The 20,716-nt window shown below is 33.8% G+C and overlaps 1 protein-coding gene and 1 long non-coding RNA gene across 5 annotated transcripts in view; one reads left to right on the top strand and one right to left on the bottom strand.

Annotated features, from left to right (window-relative positions):
- Positions 1-177: 177 nt before the first annotated feature.
- On the bottom strand, positions 178-18,355 carry ZRANB2 (zinc finger RANBP2-type containing 2). Of its 3 annotated transcripts, none has more exons than XR_013159402.1 (11): positions 17,963-18,355; positions 15,831-15,883; positions 15,624-15,732; positions 14,540-14,622; positions 9,329-9,405; positions 8,954-9,088; positions 7,527-7,696; positions 5,748-5,834; positions 3,596-3,754; positions 2,536-2,606; positions 178-2,026 (listed from the first exon to the last, which is right to left on the bottom strand). XR_013159402.1 is itself a non-coding variant. In XM_077120624.1 (11 exons), the coding sequence occupies exons 1-10, from the start codon at positions 18,016-18,018 to the stop codon at positions 2,577-2,579; spliced, it is 963 nt and encodes a 320-aa protein (XP_076976739.1). In that variant the 5' UTR covers positions 18,019-18,355; the 3' UTR covers positions 178-2,026; positions 2,536-2,576. The 3 variants fall into 3 exon arrangements, 2 of the variants coding, with proteins under 2 accessions (XP_076976739.1, XP_076976738.1); XM_077120624.1 differs by having other exon boundaries at positions 2,536-2,610; XM_077120623.1 differs by lacking the exon at positions 2,536-2,606.
- Positions 18,354-20,716, top strand: part of LOC143650160 (uncharacterized) — an 18,480-nt gene continuing 16,117 nt past the window's right edge. Inside the window, exon 1 of one of the 2 annotated variants that reach the window (XR_013159404.1) lies at positions 18,354-18,400. This is a non-coding gene — a long non-coding RNA (uncharacterized LOC143650160). The other variant, XR_013159403.1, reaches the window with a different exon arrangement.

Genomic DNA, 20,716 nt, shown 5'->3' with positions numbered 1-20,716 from the left:
ATTAAAAATTTTAGTATCTAAGACTGGTGATCAGGGCTTTGAGTGTCTTATGCTAAAAATCACATACAAAAATAAAATGAGATTAGATAAAGCTTGAGTGAATATAAAGAGTTTAAAATACACTAGTAAAAGCAACAGCAAAATTGATTAGCTAAAAAATGAACATTAGATCAGAGCTTAAAAATCTCTAGTTTATTTCTAACAAACACCACTGATGCTTGACTCACAGGCTTTATTTACATTTGTCTACAGCATCATTTCCTTATGAAATGAACTAGTACAGTTTAAACCAAATGAAATCATAATCATTCGAATTGTCTGTAAACTACTATTAGCTAAATTTATAACCTTGCATTTGCTTAGTACAGCCAAAATTTTAAATACAGAAAGAACAAGAATAAACAAATGGTAACATATAAAATCTAGAAGATCATCTGATCTGGGCTATTTAGAAGGTGGACTTTCAAGAAGTCTGAGGCACAATTAAAAGAGAGTAAAAGTTCTTGTGCAACCTACAATAAATGTAGCAAAGAAAATAAGACGTAAAAAAACATGGGGAAGATCGTTGTAAAAATATTATCAAAATATTTCTACATAAGATATTTTGTTTTTACCTTTAGATCAGAGAAAAACACACATTTTAAAATTAAAAACAAATATAATTTTGTTTGGTCTATCTACCAAATATTCTAAAATGTTTTCATTTTTAAATTGCAGCAGATATTAATGTTAAGGTAAAGGAAAAAAAACAAAAAAATCCATACGCCATGACAAAAAAGCCCCAAAGCACAAGTGATGATTTCCCTTAATATACTTACCTTGCATCGTCACTGAAGATACTGTTAAGAGAAACCTTTTTATTTTTAAACCAGAAGACAAAATGGAGCTCAAGTGACTAGATTTTAATTTTGGTAAATAAAACAAATTCCAAAAGCATTTTAAGCCATAAGTAATTTCAAGTGAATGAGACAGCAATGATTTCAACATCATGTAGAAATAAGCGTTCATTTGCACTTAAGGAGAAAATTTTATGCAAAATGTTCAAAGTTAAATATATCAAGGCAAATGTTCACTTAAATTCACAATGTCTTGGATTGGCATTTCATCCCAAGAAAAATATACTTCAGAAGCTCTCTTTAATTTGCTTCTCATTAACAACAATGGTTTATTTAGCCTTTTCTAACCTCTCATATCTGATAACCAGATTTTTGAAGAGTATTACACAAAGCTTTTCAAAATATGATAACCAAACATTTCAAAGATGTTTTTCTTAGCAGCTAACCATATCAAGAGGCAAACTGTTAGATTAAGTTTTCTTTCAGCCCCATTTTAGAGAAGATAAATGAGTAATATCTTCTTCTGTAATTCACAAGATTTTTTTTTCCTTACATTAAATATGGTGGTGCAAAAAGTAAAATTGACTAAGTCAGTGATTCTAAGGCACCCTAAACATAGGGACTTTCAAAATAATGCAATTTCAGTTGGCTGTTTTGCAGCTTAGTTTAACTTTTTCTGATACGAGAGTCACTTTGACATAGACTAATCTAAACAGGTTGACTTCTTTTTCCAGGTTAACATCAACAGCTTGTTCCCAACCACTTTACCATAGTCCTTCCCTCCATACCCAAAGTTCATGTCAAAAAGACATATTTTGGAATAAAAAACAGAGTTCAAATTAGAAAATAAAGTACTTTGTTATGGTGGAGATGGTTTTACATAAAGGAAATAAATGTTCTTAAATAACGAATGTGAAACGTAGCATCTATTTTGGGACATTATGGCTTAAAATGCTATTTACTTTTAATTTCACAAATAAACACAGTTGTATTGTTTTTGAAAAGCAATGAAAGGCATGCACCTCTACTAGTAGATTTAGCACTTCTGACCAAATAAGACACCAACTTCTTAAAAAATATGCTTCATGCACTGTACTGAATATTCTGAGATGTAAGTTTTAATACATTATTTCTTTTTTGAACTTGAACGGGAACCAGAATGAGATGATCCGGAAGATGACCTGTGGTGCCTGTAAGACATAATGAAGAAAGCAAGCAAACTAGTAAGCTGGAGCGGCATTTCAGCATTTAACCATAAAACTGAAAATATAAAAACAAAACACCTTGATGCTGGCAAAGGGAATAATCAAAAACTAAGGTACAAACTCATACAAATAAAATTATCTGGTGTTAAGACTTTGGATGTGAGCCCAGTAATAGTATAATCATAATTTAAAATTCTCTGTATTTTAAAAATATCTTATATCAAAATATAGCCACCTCTCAATTATTTGAGGTAATGAAGTAAAGCCTTGCAAAAATGTATGACATTACAGATAAGGTACCACAAAGTCATATAAACTTGGTGATGGAAATGTGACAGTGTGATAAGTCTCTATGTAAAACGATACAGCAAGGCTTTTGTGTATGAGTAATCTATTCATAAATAAGTTGTGAAAATCTAGATCACACAAGATGACTGTACAAACTAGTTATAGGATTATATTCATGCAGCTAATATGAATAAGTCAATATCAACCTGGGTTAAGTAGTGGTGTTCCGTAGGGGTTGGCCCTGGGCTCAGGGTTGTTTAGTATTTTCACCAATCACCTGGCTTATGGAATAGAGAACATGTTCATTAAGTTTAGATGACAACAAACTAGGGGGATTATATGTGGCTAAGATAAAAATTTGCAGACGTGGTAAGAAAGCAATAGAATGAAGTTAACTCAAGCACAGAGTTATTTCTTTACAATTGAATAAATGCACAAAATCAAAACTAGTTTTGTGTACCCCTAATATCGAAGCTTCAAAATGAATGGGAAGGAGAAGCAAAACTATTCATTCTATACAAAAAAGGTAACCCTATCACTGAATCCAGCAATAATCAGACTTTAACCTAACCCCTATTTTCACAACCAAACAGAAATAAAAAATTTGTAAATATTACACATCAAGCCATTAATATGACTATATAATTAGACATTGACAGATGACTACTGTATTCATCAATTTTTAAAATGTCAATATAAAAGGTAACTTGGTAAAAAAAATGGAGTTGGACGGCAAGATGAAAAATGTATTGGATATAAGGAATAATTTCTTTATAGCTAAAGGGCATTAAAAAATGATTTGTTGTGGAAATGCATTAGCACATATTTAAATGAGGACAGATTCGCAATGACTGGGAATAGTTATTTAACAGATGTCCTAGAAGTCCTGTTTTCTAACATTTAATTAAAATCAACAGCATAAATTTATACATATAAAAATCAACCTCTAAATTATTTCAACATACAGCTTCTGAATTGAAATCTTAAAAGACAGAAATAACCGAGAGTTGGCTATAATAAATATATATAAAGAGTTAAACATTAAGATCATCACATAGCAAAAGAGTCTGGTTTGATCTACAAGTTCTAATCAACCTGATCAAAGAACACAGGATAAAGAATAATCTGTTTTTCTGAAGCATAAAGTTAAAAAGTATAATTTAAAGTTGAAACACAGGAGATAATAAATGTCCAACCCTAACTAAGATGTTTAATGTACTAAGCACACTTAAGAACACCCATTCTTATTTCTACAGAAACCCAAACCTTTCGGGTGACCGTGATCTTGTTCGTCTTTTTTTGCGATCACCAGATGAAGAAGATCTAGAACGACTTCTCTTTCTGTTCCTCTCAGGAGAAGATGATGAACTTGAATAAGATCTTTTTCGTGGGGAAGAAGAGCCCCTGTGGGACCTGGAGCTGGATCTTCATTGATTGAGAAACAAATCAAATATTTCATTAAATGAAGAAATGAGCCCGACTGTTTAGTTAACAGACAGCTCCAAAATTATTCAAACAGGATTTATAACCACTATGGAAATTTTATAAGAAGGAATACTTACTGCTTATCAACAGAAGACTTCTGGTTCAACCATGAAAACATTCTATTTAAGTTCAATTACATTAATTTCATCTTTTTAGAATTCTAAGACAACTGCTAATCAAGGAAAACCAACTTAACGTATTAAAACAATTTTAAATTTTCTTAAATTTAAGGCTTTTCATTTTAAATTACACATAAATAGCAAAACCAACAACTTTATGTATACAAAATACACCTTTCCATCTGAGGAAAAAAATATGTACAAAATATACAAATTCCTGAGGAAAAATTAAATTTCCTGAGGAAAATAATAAACTTAACTCATTACTTAAGTTGTTATAGAAAAAGCAGAGCTAGGGGACAGGGGAAAGAGAAAAAACAGTAACTTTTAGACTGCAAAATATTCAAAGAAAAATAAAATGAATAACTTTAAAATTTGATTTATATTTATAGTATTTTTATGAAGGGTCACTATTTATGAAGTATGAAGTGTTGACATTCACATGTTTCAGATAGAAGTAAATGTGCAAATATTTAAATGTAAAACTTTTCTTCTTCATTTATATATTTAAGTTGAAGGAATTTAGCTCAAACTTCCCAAAAAATTCACCTTTGGGCTTAAGATAAAATCAGAAAGCCCAAAAGGAGAATTCTTTGGAAAGTATAAGCAATGAAAAAATGTTTGGGAAGAATACGAAGGCTTTTCTCTAAATTTTAATTACAATGCTTCCCAAAGGGAATACTAGAGCTTTAGGATCCTTACCTAAGTACTAAAATAAAAGGACCAGAGCATTGATAGTACAATATGAAAACAAAAACAAAACAATCGTCATCTGCTTTCTATTTTGTAGTGGCTTAATACAAGTGTATATATCGTTCTTTTCTCCTTAATGTAAAGGAGATTAATTCCTTTTAATTCTACTAATTTGGCTACAATAAGCCAGTAAATGATTATTTTTACCAAGAGCCATTACCCTTCAGAATAAATGTCCAAACAGGTAGAATTTTAATGGTTTTCTTATTTGTTAGAAATCTTTAGTGGATCAAAAATAAACTTAAGGGCAGTGCAACGGTGGCTCAGTGGCAGAATCTTTGCCTGCCATGCCAGAGACCTGGGTTCGGTTTCCACTGCCTGCCCATGCAAAAAAAATAAAAAAAACTTAAAAGCAAAGGCAGCATATTCTAAGTTCAAAAAAAATCAGTGAATAGAAACAAGTGCTTCATCTTCTTCTGTATAAATTATATTTTCTTTTACTTAGGTTTGACAAAGTGCAAATTGAATGGGAACAAAAATGCTTATTTAATACCAACCAACCATACTTCTTGATTCGTTTGTGGGATTAAAGAGGGTGTCTGCTCTATCCAATATGTTTATAATATTCTGTGAAAAAGTACAGAAAAATGAAAATATGTATATAGCTCTCCCTACAAACTTTATCTGATATAAATGGAAAAGTTGTTTCTGTAAATACTGAAACTGCCTGGCAAAGGAAAATGTCCCAAATTTTATTAATGGACTAGACATTTTATTTTTATTTGCATGTCTGGTTTGATTTGACATATTGCAAATGTAACACTGGAGATTTGGGGATAAGGCCTAGCTCTATCCAACCACTCCATCACATCTTTGCACCAAACTAACAAACACTGCATAACAAAATAGCCACCTTAATTCAATCATGGGAATGTCTTGGCACACACTGGCAATGGAACATTTCATGGTGAGAAAATTAAGCAAGGCAAGTGCATTAGTTATCTAATGCTAAAATAAAACTGACAAGTACAAGCAAAATAAGAAAAAAAAAAAGCAACGCCATCTGCAGTCTTTTAATATTTTTTTCTCTCTGCTTTACAGAGAGATGCTACCTCATTCACCTTGATTTCGACCCACGAGATCTCGAACGTTCTCTGGAACTGGAACGAGATCTTGACTGCGAACTGGAAGAACTTCTTGAACGGGACCTGGAACAACATGGAAGGATTTTTTTGCCCATGCCACTTAACTGAGCTTTGTGATGTGAACACTGAAAGAAAGATATTCATTAGAATTCATTTTCATAGAAAGTATACAATTTGAAGTTTTACTCATTATGCCAGAACTTAAGGTAATTTCTAAAAACAATCAACTATCACCTTCCCAGCTTGATTAAATTACTCTAAATATCATTCAAAATTGCAAAAATATGAAAGCACTTGGCATCAACACTTTTTAGGTCCCAGGACCTATGTATCAAGGATAACTGAGTATTGCAATTAATATTTAATTTCAATGGAATATCATTTCAATTTCCCTTAATAACTCCTATCATTTCCTCAGTTTCTAACTACTAAGAAGTTTTATATATTGCCATATATATAGTCTGACACATATGTTTGTCTTAAAACTTGGGGAATTAATGGTGGGCAATGGTGGCTCAGTGGCAGAATTCTTGCCTGCTGTGCTGAAGGCCCGGGTTTGATTCCCAGAGCCTGTCCATGCAAAACAAAAAGAAAAACAAAAAAAACTTAAGGAATTAAAAGGAAAATATATAAAAAGTCCTGTTATTGTTTTAGGTAAACATATCACTGAAAACTATGGCACAGGGAAGATATAGTTCATCTGAATTCTAAATATCACAGATGAAATTAAATTCATTTATTAATCTAATCCAAGCCTTTAATCTGTCCCTTAAAATAACCTGCTGAAAAGATCATTACATTTTAATATTAAAAATTCTAACTTTATAAATCACTTTAAAAATGCTTTCAGGCTTTATTGCACTCAACAATTATCTATTGAATAGTCAGATAAGATTTCATTCAAAAATACCATAAAAATTCACTGCCCTTAGTATTATTTAAATGTGTAAAAGGTTTCAAGAGAACACTGTTTATTTAAGGCACTCATTTTTCCCACCTAAAATTTTTTATTTTTAATGTTGACTACAAAAATGAGGAAATATCCATTAAAATTTACAAAAAAACATTTATATACAATGCCAATTGAGTCCTATATTTAATTTATTCCCGGACATCTCAAAATAATAAGCATTAAGCTATCAGAAATAATACGGCAGAATTTGTTGCCTAACTGAGAATACTAATACAAAGAAAAATCATTAAAATACTTTGTGGCAAACAAAGACTTAATGCTTAGACAATTTCTATAATAGTCTTGTTCATTATCAATGAAAATATAAATCAATATAAATATAAAATCCTCACTTTATTTAGCAAAAATTTCTAAATGTAATCTATATATTTAGATGACTAATTATCAGTGCATGTAATGATTTACTTAAAAAAATTTTTTTTTTTTTGCATAGGCAGGCACTGGGAATTGAACCCCAGCTTCTGGCATGGCAGGCAAGAACTCTGCCTGCTGAGTCACCATGGCCTGCCCTGATTTATTTGAATTTTAATGTCTATTTTAATAAAAGGCATGGTTCTAAAATGAGCTATGGAGATTTCATGTAAAAAATTTTGCATTTTCGCAAACAATGGACAATAACTACGTGGTACTAAGATGAAAAAAATATCTTTTAAAAGGTGATTTAAGCGAAATTTTTTAAATAAAAAGGAAAGCTTATTCAATCAAGAAAAACAGAATTTATAAATAAAGAAGTTAGATACTGACATTTTGACTGGTGTTACCCTTGACCTGTACCCGTTTACCTGGACCTAGACCTTGAACTTGAGGGGGAGGATGAGCGTGATGAAGATCGTGAGTGTGAAGATCGAGACTTTGAGCGACTTTGTCTATTGGATTTCTTTTTATTACTATCTTCTTCCTCACTGGCATCAAGATTATATTTTGAGAGATCAGCATCATCTTCATCCTCATCCTGACAAAAAGTTAAAGTCAGTTGGATATTAAGAACCACCTACTAAAAAGGATGAACAGTTCTGCATACTAGACATCTCCATATGGATTTATCACCAACACCTCATCAAACTCATCTTTGATCCAGAAATACACCTACTACACTCCTCCTCTCAATTAAACAGAACTGATGACTGTTTCCAACACTTCAAAGTAAACTTAGAAGTTGCACTCATCTCATTTTTTCCACACAGTACTATCAAACAAGTTGTCAAGAATCTTGACTTCTACCCCCTTCAAAGTTCCTGAAACCATTTCCCTTAGCCTTAAGGGTTCAGATCTTGGTTCCATTTTTCTCTATTTTACAGTAACCTCTAGATTGTCTCCCTAACTGCAAATTTCTTCACCTTGCCTCTCCAATCTCTCCTTAACATACTGCCACCAGTAACCACCTTGAAACACAGATCACCCTGCTTGTATCTAAAACTTTTATAGCATTCCATACTGATATGCTTAATTGCATTCAAGGGCCTCTTACAATCAGACCTCAAAGCGCTCTTAATCTGGATCTACAAATCCTACCTTCTGCTCTGGCCCCAAAGAACATCCTAGACCTGTTATGTGGTTGGTGGTTGCTGCCCCTCTCATGTCATTCTCACCACTGATCTAATCCCACTGGACTATGTATGTTTTCTTGAATATTGCTGGCTTGCCCTCGATTTAAGAAACCTAAGTCTGCTATTCTCTGCTTGACCATGCTCTGATCAACTCTTATAGCAGATTCTTTCTACCACTTAAATCTAGGTTCAAATTTCACCTCTTAAGAAATTCCAAACCCACTGAAACCAAAGAAGCTCTTCTAATTATGTTATTACATGATGTGGCTTCATAACATTTATTGCCATCTAAAGTATCTTGCTCATTTATGTCTTTCTCTTTCTAAAAGTTAAATTCCATAAGAGAAAGGAGGCTCTGTTTCAATCACCACTGTTACCTCTAGAACCAGAATAGTGCTTAGCACAAAGTGAGATCTCAAAGATTTTGAGAGTGAATGAATATATATGAGAGCATATCTTCACAAAGGGCCAAAGGTGATCAAAAGCATTCACATAAGGCTGCACGGGTGATTCAATGGTAGATTGCTTGCCTTGCATGCAGGTGACAGGGGTTCAATTTCCAGACCATGTACCCCCCCCCACCTCTCAAAAGAAGCATTCATATATTATATCATAATTCAAACAAGACAAAGGGGGGAAAAGGATAAGAAAAGCACATTTACCTCATCTAATTTATATTTAGAAAGATCTTCATCCTCATCCTCTTCTTCTCCCTCTGATTCTTTATCTTCAACTTCTTTTAAAATAGATGCAGGACCAACTGCCTTCCCTCTATACTTTTTCTTTTTACGTCCAAACTAGAGAAAAAGTTATACATTTCCGTCAGCTGAAAAAGTACAAAAGTAATACTGTTTCCAACAAAATTATCTGTACACATTTAAGTAAATTATAATGATTGCCTGCAAAATGGTAAAATGCTCTGAAAGACTCAAATTACACCTAAAAATGTTAAATTAAAAACTTTTCCTTTGCCTTTATAATATTTTCTAATGTTTTTCCAACTTGCATTTAATCTTGCAGGTTAATATATAGCTTACCTCATCATATTCACCATCAGATTCTTCTCTTTCTATATATTCAACATTTTCTCTTTCATTAAAACCACCACCATATCCTAAAAAAAGGGACATGAATTATTAACTGTAATTCAGTTACTACAAATTATTGTATTCACTTAAATAACTAAAAACATGTCTAAATAATTTCTAAAGAGAAAAAGAAATCTTATCAAAGACAGTTGCCTATCCATTCAATAAATTAAGTCTTTAAAGAAGCATATTAAAAAAATAGTTACAGAGTCTCCATGTTAAATATCTTAGCCTAGAAAAGCCCCAGGGCTATACTTCTAGCTCTTCTTGATTCCGCAAATGGGCAACATTAACTCAGGCAATTCACAGAACATACAAGTGCAAACAGCACTCAAATCTATTTTAGAAGAATTCCCTTTACATTTTACCATAATTCTTTGGAGGATAGGGCTCAGAGAGAACCAAGAATCAAATTTCACCTTTTATTAATTGAGATTCCTTGCCAAAAATCTTCTGACAGGTAAATATAAGGACGATACAAAAAAGGTCTTCCATATTGGTTTTAATGGGATTATTTCAACTACATAGTTAAATATCACTAAGGTTCTCTAAAGTAACAAATTTTCAAATTAAAAAAAAATACTGTAATGAAAAGTAGACAAGATCTGCAAACCATTACTCTTTGATGTGACAATTATCTACAGTATGGCTGATACAGCTACCATACTGGCTTAAAAGGAAAACTGATAAAAGAAAATGAGTTAGTTTTAGATGGAGTTAGGTAAGAAATTTTGAAAAATTACCCCATTTAAAAAAAACAGAGTTATGTAGCTAAGGGTAACACAGTAACTGCCTCACATATTCCAGAACAGTACTAGCAGTGAAGGCTAGTGGTTCTCAGACTTAAGACTTCGTAAACCAACAAAACATTAACTTTATAAGTAAACAGCAATTAGAAAATATTTAGGAATTCACCAGTTATGGCCATTAAAAAACAGATCACTATTCTAGCAAGCAGTGGGGACAACCAAATCAATAGGCCAAGCTCTCGATCTTGAGGATCACCCCTATGAAACTTTCTCCTGCAAAAGATAGGTTAAGCCTACTTAAAGTTAGGCCTAAGAGACCCCCAGAGAACCTCTTTTGTTACTCAGATGCGGCCTCTAAGCTGACACAGCAAGTGAACTCACTGCCCTTCCTCTCTTCATGGGACATTATTCCCAGGGTTGTAAACCTCCCTGGTAACATGGGATAAAAATCCCAGGATGAGACAGGAGTTCAGCATCAAGGGATTGAAAAAACCTTGACCAAAAGAGGCCAGAGAGAAATGAGACAAAATAAAGTTTCAGTGGCTGAGAGATTTCAAACAGAGTCGAGAGGTTATCCTGGAGGTTATTCTTATGCATTATATCAATATCCCCTTTTTTAGAGTTTATGGTATATTGGAGTGGCTGGAGGGAAGTATTTGAACCATAAAGGTGTGTTCCAATAGCTTCGTTTCTTGAAGATGATTGTATAATGATATAGCTTTTACAATGTGACTGTGTGATTGTGAAAACCTTGTGTCTGATTCTTCTTTTAACTAGGGTATGGACAGATGAGTAAAAATTAGATTAAAAAAATAACAAAGGTAAAAACAAATTGGGTAGATGGAAATATTAGTGGTCAATGAGAGGGAAGGGTAAGGAGTATGGTATGTACAGCTTTTTCTGTTTTACTTCTTTTCCAGAGTGACGCAAATGTTCAAAAAAATGATCATGGCAATGAATACACAACTAGGTGATACTGTGAGCCACTGATTGAATACCATGTATGGAATATTGTATATTAAAAATGTTTGTGTTTGTATGTTGTTTTATTAATAAAAATATTCAAAAAAAGATACTTACTCCACAATCTTTTCATAACAAGGCCACAAAAAATAATAGACTGTAACTTTCCCCTTAAAATAATTTAATAAATTTAACTTTCTGAACACTCACACTGATATAACACCCTTTTTTCCTGCATTATACCTGTATTATAAAAAAACTTGATTATACTGTTTCCACTGAATAACAGAAGTCAGTTAGAGGAATCACTGGCATAGTCTGTGTATGTTCCCTTCAATCTACTCATTTAAAGGTCTTCAGGTAATACTGTAAAACTGGCTTTTGTGCTTCTACTGTTTTCAACTTGCAATTCTTTCTCCACAAAATAGCAAGGGTAGTTTTTAAAGGAAGTAAGACTGTTTCACTCCCTTGTTAAAAAAAATCTTTCAGCTATTTCTAACTATATTTAGAATATGAACTCTTTTCCTTGATTTACAAGGGCTATGACTATTTTTTAAGTATTATTTTTGGAGCTAACTAGGTCCCATACACATGTTTTCTTTTAGTTCATCTATAACTTTGCAACTTTCAGTGCCTTTTAAGCTGTTTGCCTCTGCTTAGAATGTTTTATCAACTTCTTACTTAAGTAACCCATTTTTCACTTCATAGCTTAAAAACCACCTTTTCAAAAAGGACTTCATTAATCTTTGACTCTCTACATGTCTGTTTTGCTCACCCAAATACCCCTAGCACCTAGCACAGATTCTGATAACTATTTCTTCAGTGAAAAAAAGATAGAAACCACCACAATTCTGGTCCCATTTAAAGAATTTGTGTTTTCTTGAGAAGGCTTTAAAACACAAAATTTAGATGAAACAAGTAACTGAGAACCTCTGAAAGTTTCTAGCAAGTGTTATAATAAAAATATTTTTAAACTTGTCTCATTAATAAAGTGTAAAAAGCTGAGCAAAAAAGGACAGGCATCAAAAGAGATTTATAGTGAGAGCCTGAATTAGGGTTTTAACAATGGAAAGAGAAAAATAAAATAATTTTTTAATTGAATATAAAATACACTTCAATGAAAGAACTAAGACACTAACTTCAAAATTCTATGGTTCTACACTTTGAACAATTAATTCAACTCGAGAATTAATACTAAGGAAGTAATTCAAAAGAATAAACAATTACAACACATTAAGATTGTTTACTGCAATTATCCTTAATGCTTTTATTTAAAAAGAAAAACAAAAATAGAAATAACCCCCAAATTCAAAAGCAGAGTAATTATTGTGCAACAAGGTGAAAGAATTAAGCATAAGTTAAGAATCTTTCAGAGATAGTACAGTAAGTTTTCTTTTATTTACATTCTGTTCCATGCTAACTGCTCCACTGAACTTCGGACGGTTTTATTAAAATAGTCAAGAGTAATTGGAGATCAACAGTGTTAGTTCACACCTTGAACTGTTATCAGCAAAGACAAATACTTGATAGTCAAGTTTACAACACCAGGACGATGGAAAGAAGATACTTGAGTAAAGGAAAACAAGGAGGTATCAAACACAAACTTTGATAACTTGTTTGTCAGGCTATAGGTATTGCAATAGTGAAACTTTAAAGGAGGAATAATGAAATAGGTCAAAGAGAATGTGAATAAAGAAAAGACTTTTTGTGATGACTATTTTAAGAAGTGTTTCAAAATTTTGGACTTTATGCTAAACCCACTGAAAAGGGTGTTAAATAGAAAGAACTCTTATTCTGGAAAGAAAACAATACCTTCGGGCTTCAACTGGGCAGGAGTGAAATATGTACAGAGACCAACCAGGTAGCTAATTTTTAAGAGAAGACATAATGGTAGATTTGCCTAGGTTAGTGATAGGGGATTAAGAAGTTATCAAGAAGGGTCTCTAGTTTTCTAGTACAGTGAGTGCTACTATTCACAAGAAAGAGATGACTGGAAGATAGCTAGATCCAGGAGGAAAACTGTGAATTTGGTTTGGATATAATGAGTTTAAGATGCCTTTAGAATACGTACAGGAAGTCTGAGTTGGATACATAAATTTGGGTATCTTGCCGTATTGACGGTTAGTGAAACTCTGGGTTTAGAGGAAAATGCCCAAAAGATATAGAAGAGTGCCAAGGAAGCGGGCCTTAGGAAACTCCAACAACCAGCTGCCAGGTAGAAAGAAGCAAAGGGTGAAATTTCAAGAAAGAAAAACAACCAGAGTTGTAGGAAAAAAAATATATCAGAAAAAAGATAAAAATATATACCTTCATGAGGTGAAAGGAGGAAAAAAGGATACCCTTATTAGAAGGCCTTAATCCAGCAAATGAATACAAAGGTAAAATCACTTCCAGAAAATGGAAGGAGTGGGACTGGATTTGAGGATGAAAAAAAAAATTATCAAGATTAGCTGTAAGAATACAGCTTTTCATTTTTATTTTATAACATTATATTTTATAATTTATTATATTTTATAACTTAACTTGTTTAAGTTAAAAAGGGGGGGAGGCAATAAAAGTAGCATTGCAATCTGCAAGGACTAGGTCCAAAGGATTTTAACAGACTTGTGACCCCCAGGAACAACACAATCAGTAGAGGTGGTTGAAGGTTAGGCGGGAAATGAAAACCAAGTCTAGGTCTGGAAAGGAAACAATATATAGAAAGAAGTCTTTGATTATGTGATAAATGAGTAGTGGAGTAATAAAATCAATTTTGAAGTACACAGATATTTATTGTTGCTGGACTAACTGCTTACAATGAATGAGAAAACTACATTCTATTAGGTAAATATTTTCATCTCACCACTGATAACACAGAGCAAAAGGTAAACTATTCTTAGTTCAGTAGTTCTTAGGTCAATAGTTCTCAACCCCATAAGCATCAGAATCAACTTCAGATTTTTGGAACCCACTCCCCAGTGAGCTTCAATAGTTCTGTGCTTTGGAATGCGTATTTTTTTAAAGGTCCCCAGATGTTTCTAACCCATAAGCATTGCAAATTACTGCCTAAGCTTTAGACAAGTTCTTTAAATGGCACTGGTGCCCCTTTGCCCTTTTTGTCCCAGGAAGATATCAAATGAATGAAAAAATGCTGTTACTATATTATCATTACTAATAATAAACATTTAGTCTAGGAGGGGGTGTGGGCGAGAGAAGAGGACAAAGAATTTCTGCAAGTATTCTTTATCTTTATCAAGTGTCACTATTTGTTAGTACAGGGCTGCCTAATATTGTATTCTGTAAATTGTTAAATTATGGAACAACAGATGCTCTTTCTGCATGTGGACAAAAAAAAAGCTATAAAGGCAGAGTGCACAGAATTCTCAACTACTGTGCTCTTAACAAAGTATATAATTTTCAAATTTTAGTTCTTTTCAAACTGCTTAGATAAAATAGAATTGCATATTACCTGTTCTTTCTTCTAACTTAGCATACTTTGGAGTATTGCACATGTTACATTCTGATCTTCTGGCCCAATTCACATTACTGCAACTTTAGAAATAAAAAACATCAAATTAGTTGACCACAGTATAATACTAGAAAAATATTAAAACTTTTAGACATCATACAATTTAAAAATAAACACTAGGACGAAACTGCTACCATGACAAAATGTTTATTAAGGGCTATTATAAGCAAAGAAAAGGTACAGTTGTCTGGAGAGAGAATTGGGCTGAACTATCTAATACGAGAAGCAAAATCTATATAGTGAAGAATGCCTTTCTGATTTTATAAGAAACGACTGATGAACTTATTGTCTATAGAGACTCTGATGCCTTAGGAAAAAATTATTAGTTTAAAGGTTATAGTGATGTCTCTGTGCCCAAAGTAACCTCAAAAAGTAAAGTTATATAGCAAATAATGTTAAATCTTTTTTGAGGAAATCAGTTTACGAACAGCATACCAAATTCACAGGACTTAATCTGTTGCGGGACAATGCTCCAGTACCATCTAAGATCTATAGCATCAGAAAGTTATCTAAGACCCTTTACTGATTCAGCTGCCTTTCATATATATATCTGATTCATCTGGATAGCAGAAAAGACGGAAGTTGAAAAATCAATACAGAATTAAATCCAAACCTTGAAAAACAAAAATATTAAGAAACCTACTTAATTAGGGTAATGTAACTTAGTATCAATGATAAAGCTAAAAATTTTTGAGATTTTTTTCAAAAATAGAAAAAAGTAGGCTTAGTGCTTTAAATAACCACCATTTTTTGAGATGGGAATTGTTATTTGCTTTCCTTAATTTTATTTATTTACTGATGTAAATAATCCATCACAGTAACTAATAATAACATTTTAAAAGAAGTAAAAGGAATTCAAAGGCTCTTTAACATTATTCAGATACAGATGGGTCAACAATCAAGAGGCCTTTGGCTTAAAAGGTTGCCTTGGCTTGTCACTGTGACTATTAAGAGGTGGTTATGTTAACAAGTAGTGGCTTTGCACGTGCTATGGAAGAGTGAACAATAATTCTGAAATACATACGTTTTACACTGCCAGTCATTAGCACTAAATAGGCCTCGGCTCTTTTCTGCAAGCGTCTTTCCTATTTCAGTGCCTCCAGCTTTCATCATCTTGGCCTCAGTTGTTTTCTCTGAAAACAAAAATATAAAGTAAAATGAATCTGGGGAAATTAAAAAAAAAAAACGAACTACATATGTAGTTTTAACAGAATCTTCCTTAAATACTTACCCCGACCACATCGATTACAGCTGGTTCTTCTAGCAAAGTTTACATTTCCACATCTGAAAATAAAGGGAAAAGCATTTACAGAAATATTATTTAAACTCTCAAAATAAAAAAAAATTCTATATACACAATTTTAAAATGTGTCCTCACTACATATCTGGATTCCAAAACTTCTAGCTTCATCTCACTTATGTTACTGTCAATGTGCACTATGTAAAAAAGAAAAAACAACAATTTAGTGAAATTTGGAGTTACAACTTCAATATAAGATATTCCAATCTTCCACTTAATAATTATGTGATCCTGGAGGTAAGTCACTTAGACTCTCTGGCCCTAAGTATCCTCATACCAGCACGTATCATTAATTATAATGAAATCACCTTACAAAGTTCAAGTGAGATTTAATTCTAATTCAACAATAATGACAAGACACCAGGGAGCTTTGGAAAACCTCAGAAGAGCTCCCAATTTAGAAAATAATGAGCCATATACAAAAGTATATGTAAATTGTAAAAAAAAAAAATACAAAGTGCTAAAGGTGGACATAGAGAAAGAAAATACATAAATCAGGGAGGATTTCATGGACATTGATGAAAGACTCTTTACAAGTAGGAGATGGGATGATAAAAAAGATAAGTTGTGCTAAAGAAAAATATAAATGGGTTCAATAATTATAAAGGAAACAGATTTGGGGGGTAGTTATCAAATCTTTGAAACCTAGGTAATAAAAATAACACAAGGACCACAACCAATAATATTCTTCAATAAACAGACTACACACTATGGCTTTATGCTCATACTCAGCAAACAAACAAAATTATCGTTTTTATTTGGTTTTAATAGTCCATCTGCATACCTACTATAAAAGCAAATTAAATGCTCTAAATGATAGGTAATGCTTAAATTTTAAAAAGCTGATTACTCTGGGGTGGGAGGGATTGCATATTACATTAGAATGAAATAAAGATGAAAAGTAAAAAATGGACACTAAGCTTAAATGAAGTACTCCAAGCAATTCTGTTGTTCCTTCATGTAATCTTAATTGTTATGCAACATGCTTAAAATGTGGACAGAATTCACACGTTTGGAAAATATGGACTTTATCTTCTTTAATCAGATAATTTAACTTCTTAAAATTACTATCAAAAGTACATACTTAAAACTACATATCAATGAACATTCGCTGCACTTCACTGTACAACACAGCTTCGTTGTTTCATTTATTCGTTATAAGAGAGCTATTCTACTCCTTTTTTCAGCAAAGTTAAACAACATACAGTAACACAGTCTGTACTTAGTGGAATTAGAATTAAACTCGTTTGTTTCAGTTTTTGGTTCTTTATTATCACAAATTTCTGTGACATCTGTGACTAGCTTAGGGACAAGAATGTAAAGGCTTTTAATTCGAGCATGAATTAAACATTAATTTTTTTTTTAAATTTACTTTCAAGAGAGTATACATATTTGTACGCCCTTCAATAAAAGCTGATCAAACAATTTTAACAGAGCACTAAAACACGTGCTTCTCTGCTGCAGGCATTTTCACGGCTAAACAGGCAAAAACACAGGCCTCCTTCCTTTCGGCCCTAACGAGGAGAGAGGCCCAGTTCTTGTGAAGAATTAAAAGGTCAAGGGGGGTGGGGGGAGAAAGGGGACAAGCAGTACGGAGAAAGTCTGATTAAAGAACAATCAAAACACGAAGAACTATGAGAAGCAAAAGAATGAAGGCCTTAAACGCAAAGCTTTCTGAGAACACAGTAAAGTTCTACAAGGGAGTACCGTAGGAATGACCAACACCAAGCCAGCCCCAAAAGAGGAGATTTTCTTATCACTGAAACCTGACCGGGGTGGGGGTAGGTGAGGTGGGGCAAAAGGATTAACGATCTCATAGTCCAGGAGGTATAATGGGGTGATAATGTCGAAGAAACACTAGCTACATTCCAAAACAAAGGCTCACGAAAGACCTCGCCTGTGAGGAGACTGGGAGTCGGCTTCCCGCCGGACAACCGGCGGTTCGCCACCTCAACCGGGTTGAGGGCACGGGAAGAGATCGTAAAAACTAAAAATGCCGAAACCACCTGATAAAGTTCCCACCGATGACTCTCACCCCAATTCAGGACCCTTCATGAACTCACTTCTTATCAGGACAAATCCAGTCTCCGTCACTGACTCGGAAATTCTTGGTCGACATCTTGGCCGCCGCAACCACCACAGCCACCCGCAACTACGTCTTCACAGGAGGAAGTGGGCCTGGGGCTTTCAGCGCCCAGATGCTGTCTCCACGCCGCCTGACTCCTGCCCACCACTGTGTCACGGTTTGATAACGATGGCACCAGGCCGGGCTCAGTTTAAACGTTACAGTTTAGAGTGAAGTGCCTGTGCGATTGTTTTCGGACTGATAAAGTTATAATACAAATATCTTCTCCAGGGCTAAACTAACAGGCGCCACAAGGACAGCCCAGGCAGGAGGCCTTCGTGGCACTAGGCGCCTGGGAGAGCCCCCTACAGGCGGGAGGACCCAAAAAGAAAGGCCTTCCGTTTAGGTGGGCGGAGCAAGGGAGGAGGAAGCGGAAGTGAGTATTATCAGTTCAAGGGCGTAGAAAGGCGGGCTGTCTACGTTTCGGTAGTGAGGTACTGGGTTGATAGGTCTTTGAGAGGTTATCTTTATAAAGGCGAAAAACTTTTCGTTTACTATACGCGTGGAATATGGTTTAGAAGCTTGTTACATAATATCTGATACATAAATAGATATATAACATAAGCAGTACATACCTCGGAACCGACAATAAATTTCAGAACTAAGATATTGCCAATATCGTGGAAAATACCTGTCTTTCACTATCCCGTCCATGCTTTTCTGTAAAGGTAACACTTTCTTGTATTTTGGCTTCTTGCGTGGGTTTTTAAAAATTAAACTTATGCAACATGTTTAGTAAACTTGAGCCTTATAGTTTTTGTTAAATAATCTGCAACTTTTTTTCACTTAATATTATGCTACTAAACTTGTTGCATGTAGTTATTATTCCTCTATTTTCATGTATGCTGGTAATGTGCCTTGTGTAACAATATATACCTTCTGTTTCCTATGTTTTGCCATTAGCAATAAACCTGCCATGATCATTCTTATACATGCCTTCTGGTACCTAAATACAAGAATTTTTCTAGGGTAAAGCACACATAACTAGCAGAAGGAGTTCACATGCAAGAGACTAGGAGATTTCTTTACTAGATGGTTGCACCAATTTACCTTTCTATCAGCATTTTAAGAGTTAACCTTTTTCTACGCATTTGACAGCATTGGGTACTCATTTCTTACGTTTTTGTCAAAGTAGTTTAAGATAGAAGCTAATGATCTTATGTTTACATTTTCCTGATTACTAAAGATGTTAAGCATCGTTTTATGCTTATTGGCCATTAAGGATTTTCACTTCTGTAAAGTAGCTGTTCATATTTTACCTGTTTTCCTGTTGGGTTGTCTTTTACTTATTGATTTGATTGAGTTGGGTTTTTTTTTATATATTCTGTATAATAGTCCTGTCTTGTTTATATGAATCTGTTAGCACTCTAGTTTGTCTTCTGATGAACACAAGTTCTAAATTTAAAGTAGATGTATTTTTTAATGTTATTAGTGCTTCCTGTGTCTTATTTTAAAAATCCTTAAATGAGGATTACTTAGGTCCTAAAGAGACATATATTTTCTTCTGAAAGTCTTAAACTTTTGCCTTTCTCATTTAAGTCTTTATGACTCCATTTGTAGCTGGCCTTTGTGTATAATTGAGAATATAATTTTATTTTTTCCCTATAAGTATGACCACCTATTTCAGTATTATTTTTTCAGGTCATCCTTTCCCTAGTGATCTGCAGTGCCACCTTTGTCATATATCAGTGTGCTGGTTTGAAGCCATTTTGTACCCTAGAAAAGTCATGTCCTTCCATTCTCATTCAGTATTGCTGGGTGGAATCTTTTTTATTGTTTCCATGGAAATATGACCCCCCCCCAATTGTGGGCGGTAAATTTTGATTAGATGGTTTCCATGAAGATGTGTCTTCACCCATTGAAAGTGAGGTTGCTTACTGGATCCTTTAAGAGGGTTGGAAGAAGCTTTAGAGCCAACAGATCCCACACAGCCAGAGACCTTTGGAGATGTGGAAAGAAAGCTGCCCCCAGGGTAGCCTTATGAAATGAAAAGAGGAAAGCTACTAGACATCCCCATGTGCCTTCCCAGCTGAGAGAGGTGTCCAGAACCCAAAGACCCCAGCAGATGCCAGAAACGTGTCTTCCCAGCTGAGAGAGGTGTTCCAGAGAGCATCAGCCTTTCTTGAGTGAAGATAACCTCTTGTTGGTGCCTTAATTTGGGCATTTTCATGGCCTTAGAACTGTGAACTTGCAGCTTAATAAATTCCCTTTTTAAAAGCCATTCTGTTTCTGTTATATTGCATTCTGGCAGCTTAGCAAACTAATACAATCAGGTTTCCATATTCTGTTGTGTTTGTATGTGCAAATACCACACTTTCTCACAAATAACTTTTCCATAAGCCTTGATATTTGGAGAGCAAGACTGCCTCCATTTCTTTTTCAGAAGACTTTTAGAATCTCCATAACAAGCACCACAGAAAACCTGTGGGGATTTTGATTGGAATGATACTGCATCTCTATATCAAAATGAGGAAATTTCTATCTTTTTTAAATTGGGTCATCCCTGTCACGAAAATAGGATCTCTCTCAATTTAGCTAGGTCTTAATTAACATTTTCCAATAAAGTCTTTAAAATTTCTCCACAAAGTTCTTGCATAGTTTTGGTTAGCTTTATTCATAGATATAATTCCAAGCAATATCCACATTTTCCAGTACCCCAGCAGTAGGACAAAGCCATGTGACTCATTCTAGC

Source organism: Tamandua tetradactyla, chromosome 11 (assembly GCF_023851605.1).
Source record: "Tamandua tetradactyla isolate mTamTet1 chromosome 11, mTamTet1.pri, whole genome shotgun sequence".
Lineage (NCBI taxonomy): Eukaryota > Metazoa > Chordata > Mammalia > Pilosa > Myrmecophagidae > Tamandua > Tamandua tetradactyla.
The sequence above is the reverse complement of the archived record's forward strand: the minus strand, read 5'-3'. Positions and strand labels throughout refer to the sequence as shown.

What these genes read in the sequence shown, in the direction of transcription:
- ZRANB2 (XM_077120623.1), bottom strand. Translation starts at nt 18,018, where the DNA reads ATGTCGACCAAGAATTTCCGAGTCAGTGACGGAGACTGGATTTGTCCT. An exon ending in TGGATTTGTCCTGATAAGAA is followed by an intron (nt 15,884 to 17,962) that starts GTGAGTTCATGA and finishes CTTTATTTTCAG; the next exon opens with ATGTGGAAATGTAAACTTTG. An exon ending in CTAAATATAAATTAGATGAG is followed by an intron (nt 7,697 to 8,953) that starts GTAAATGTGCTT and finishes ACTTTTTGTCAG; the next exon opens with GATGAGGATGAAGATGATGC.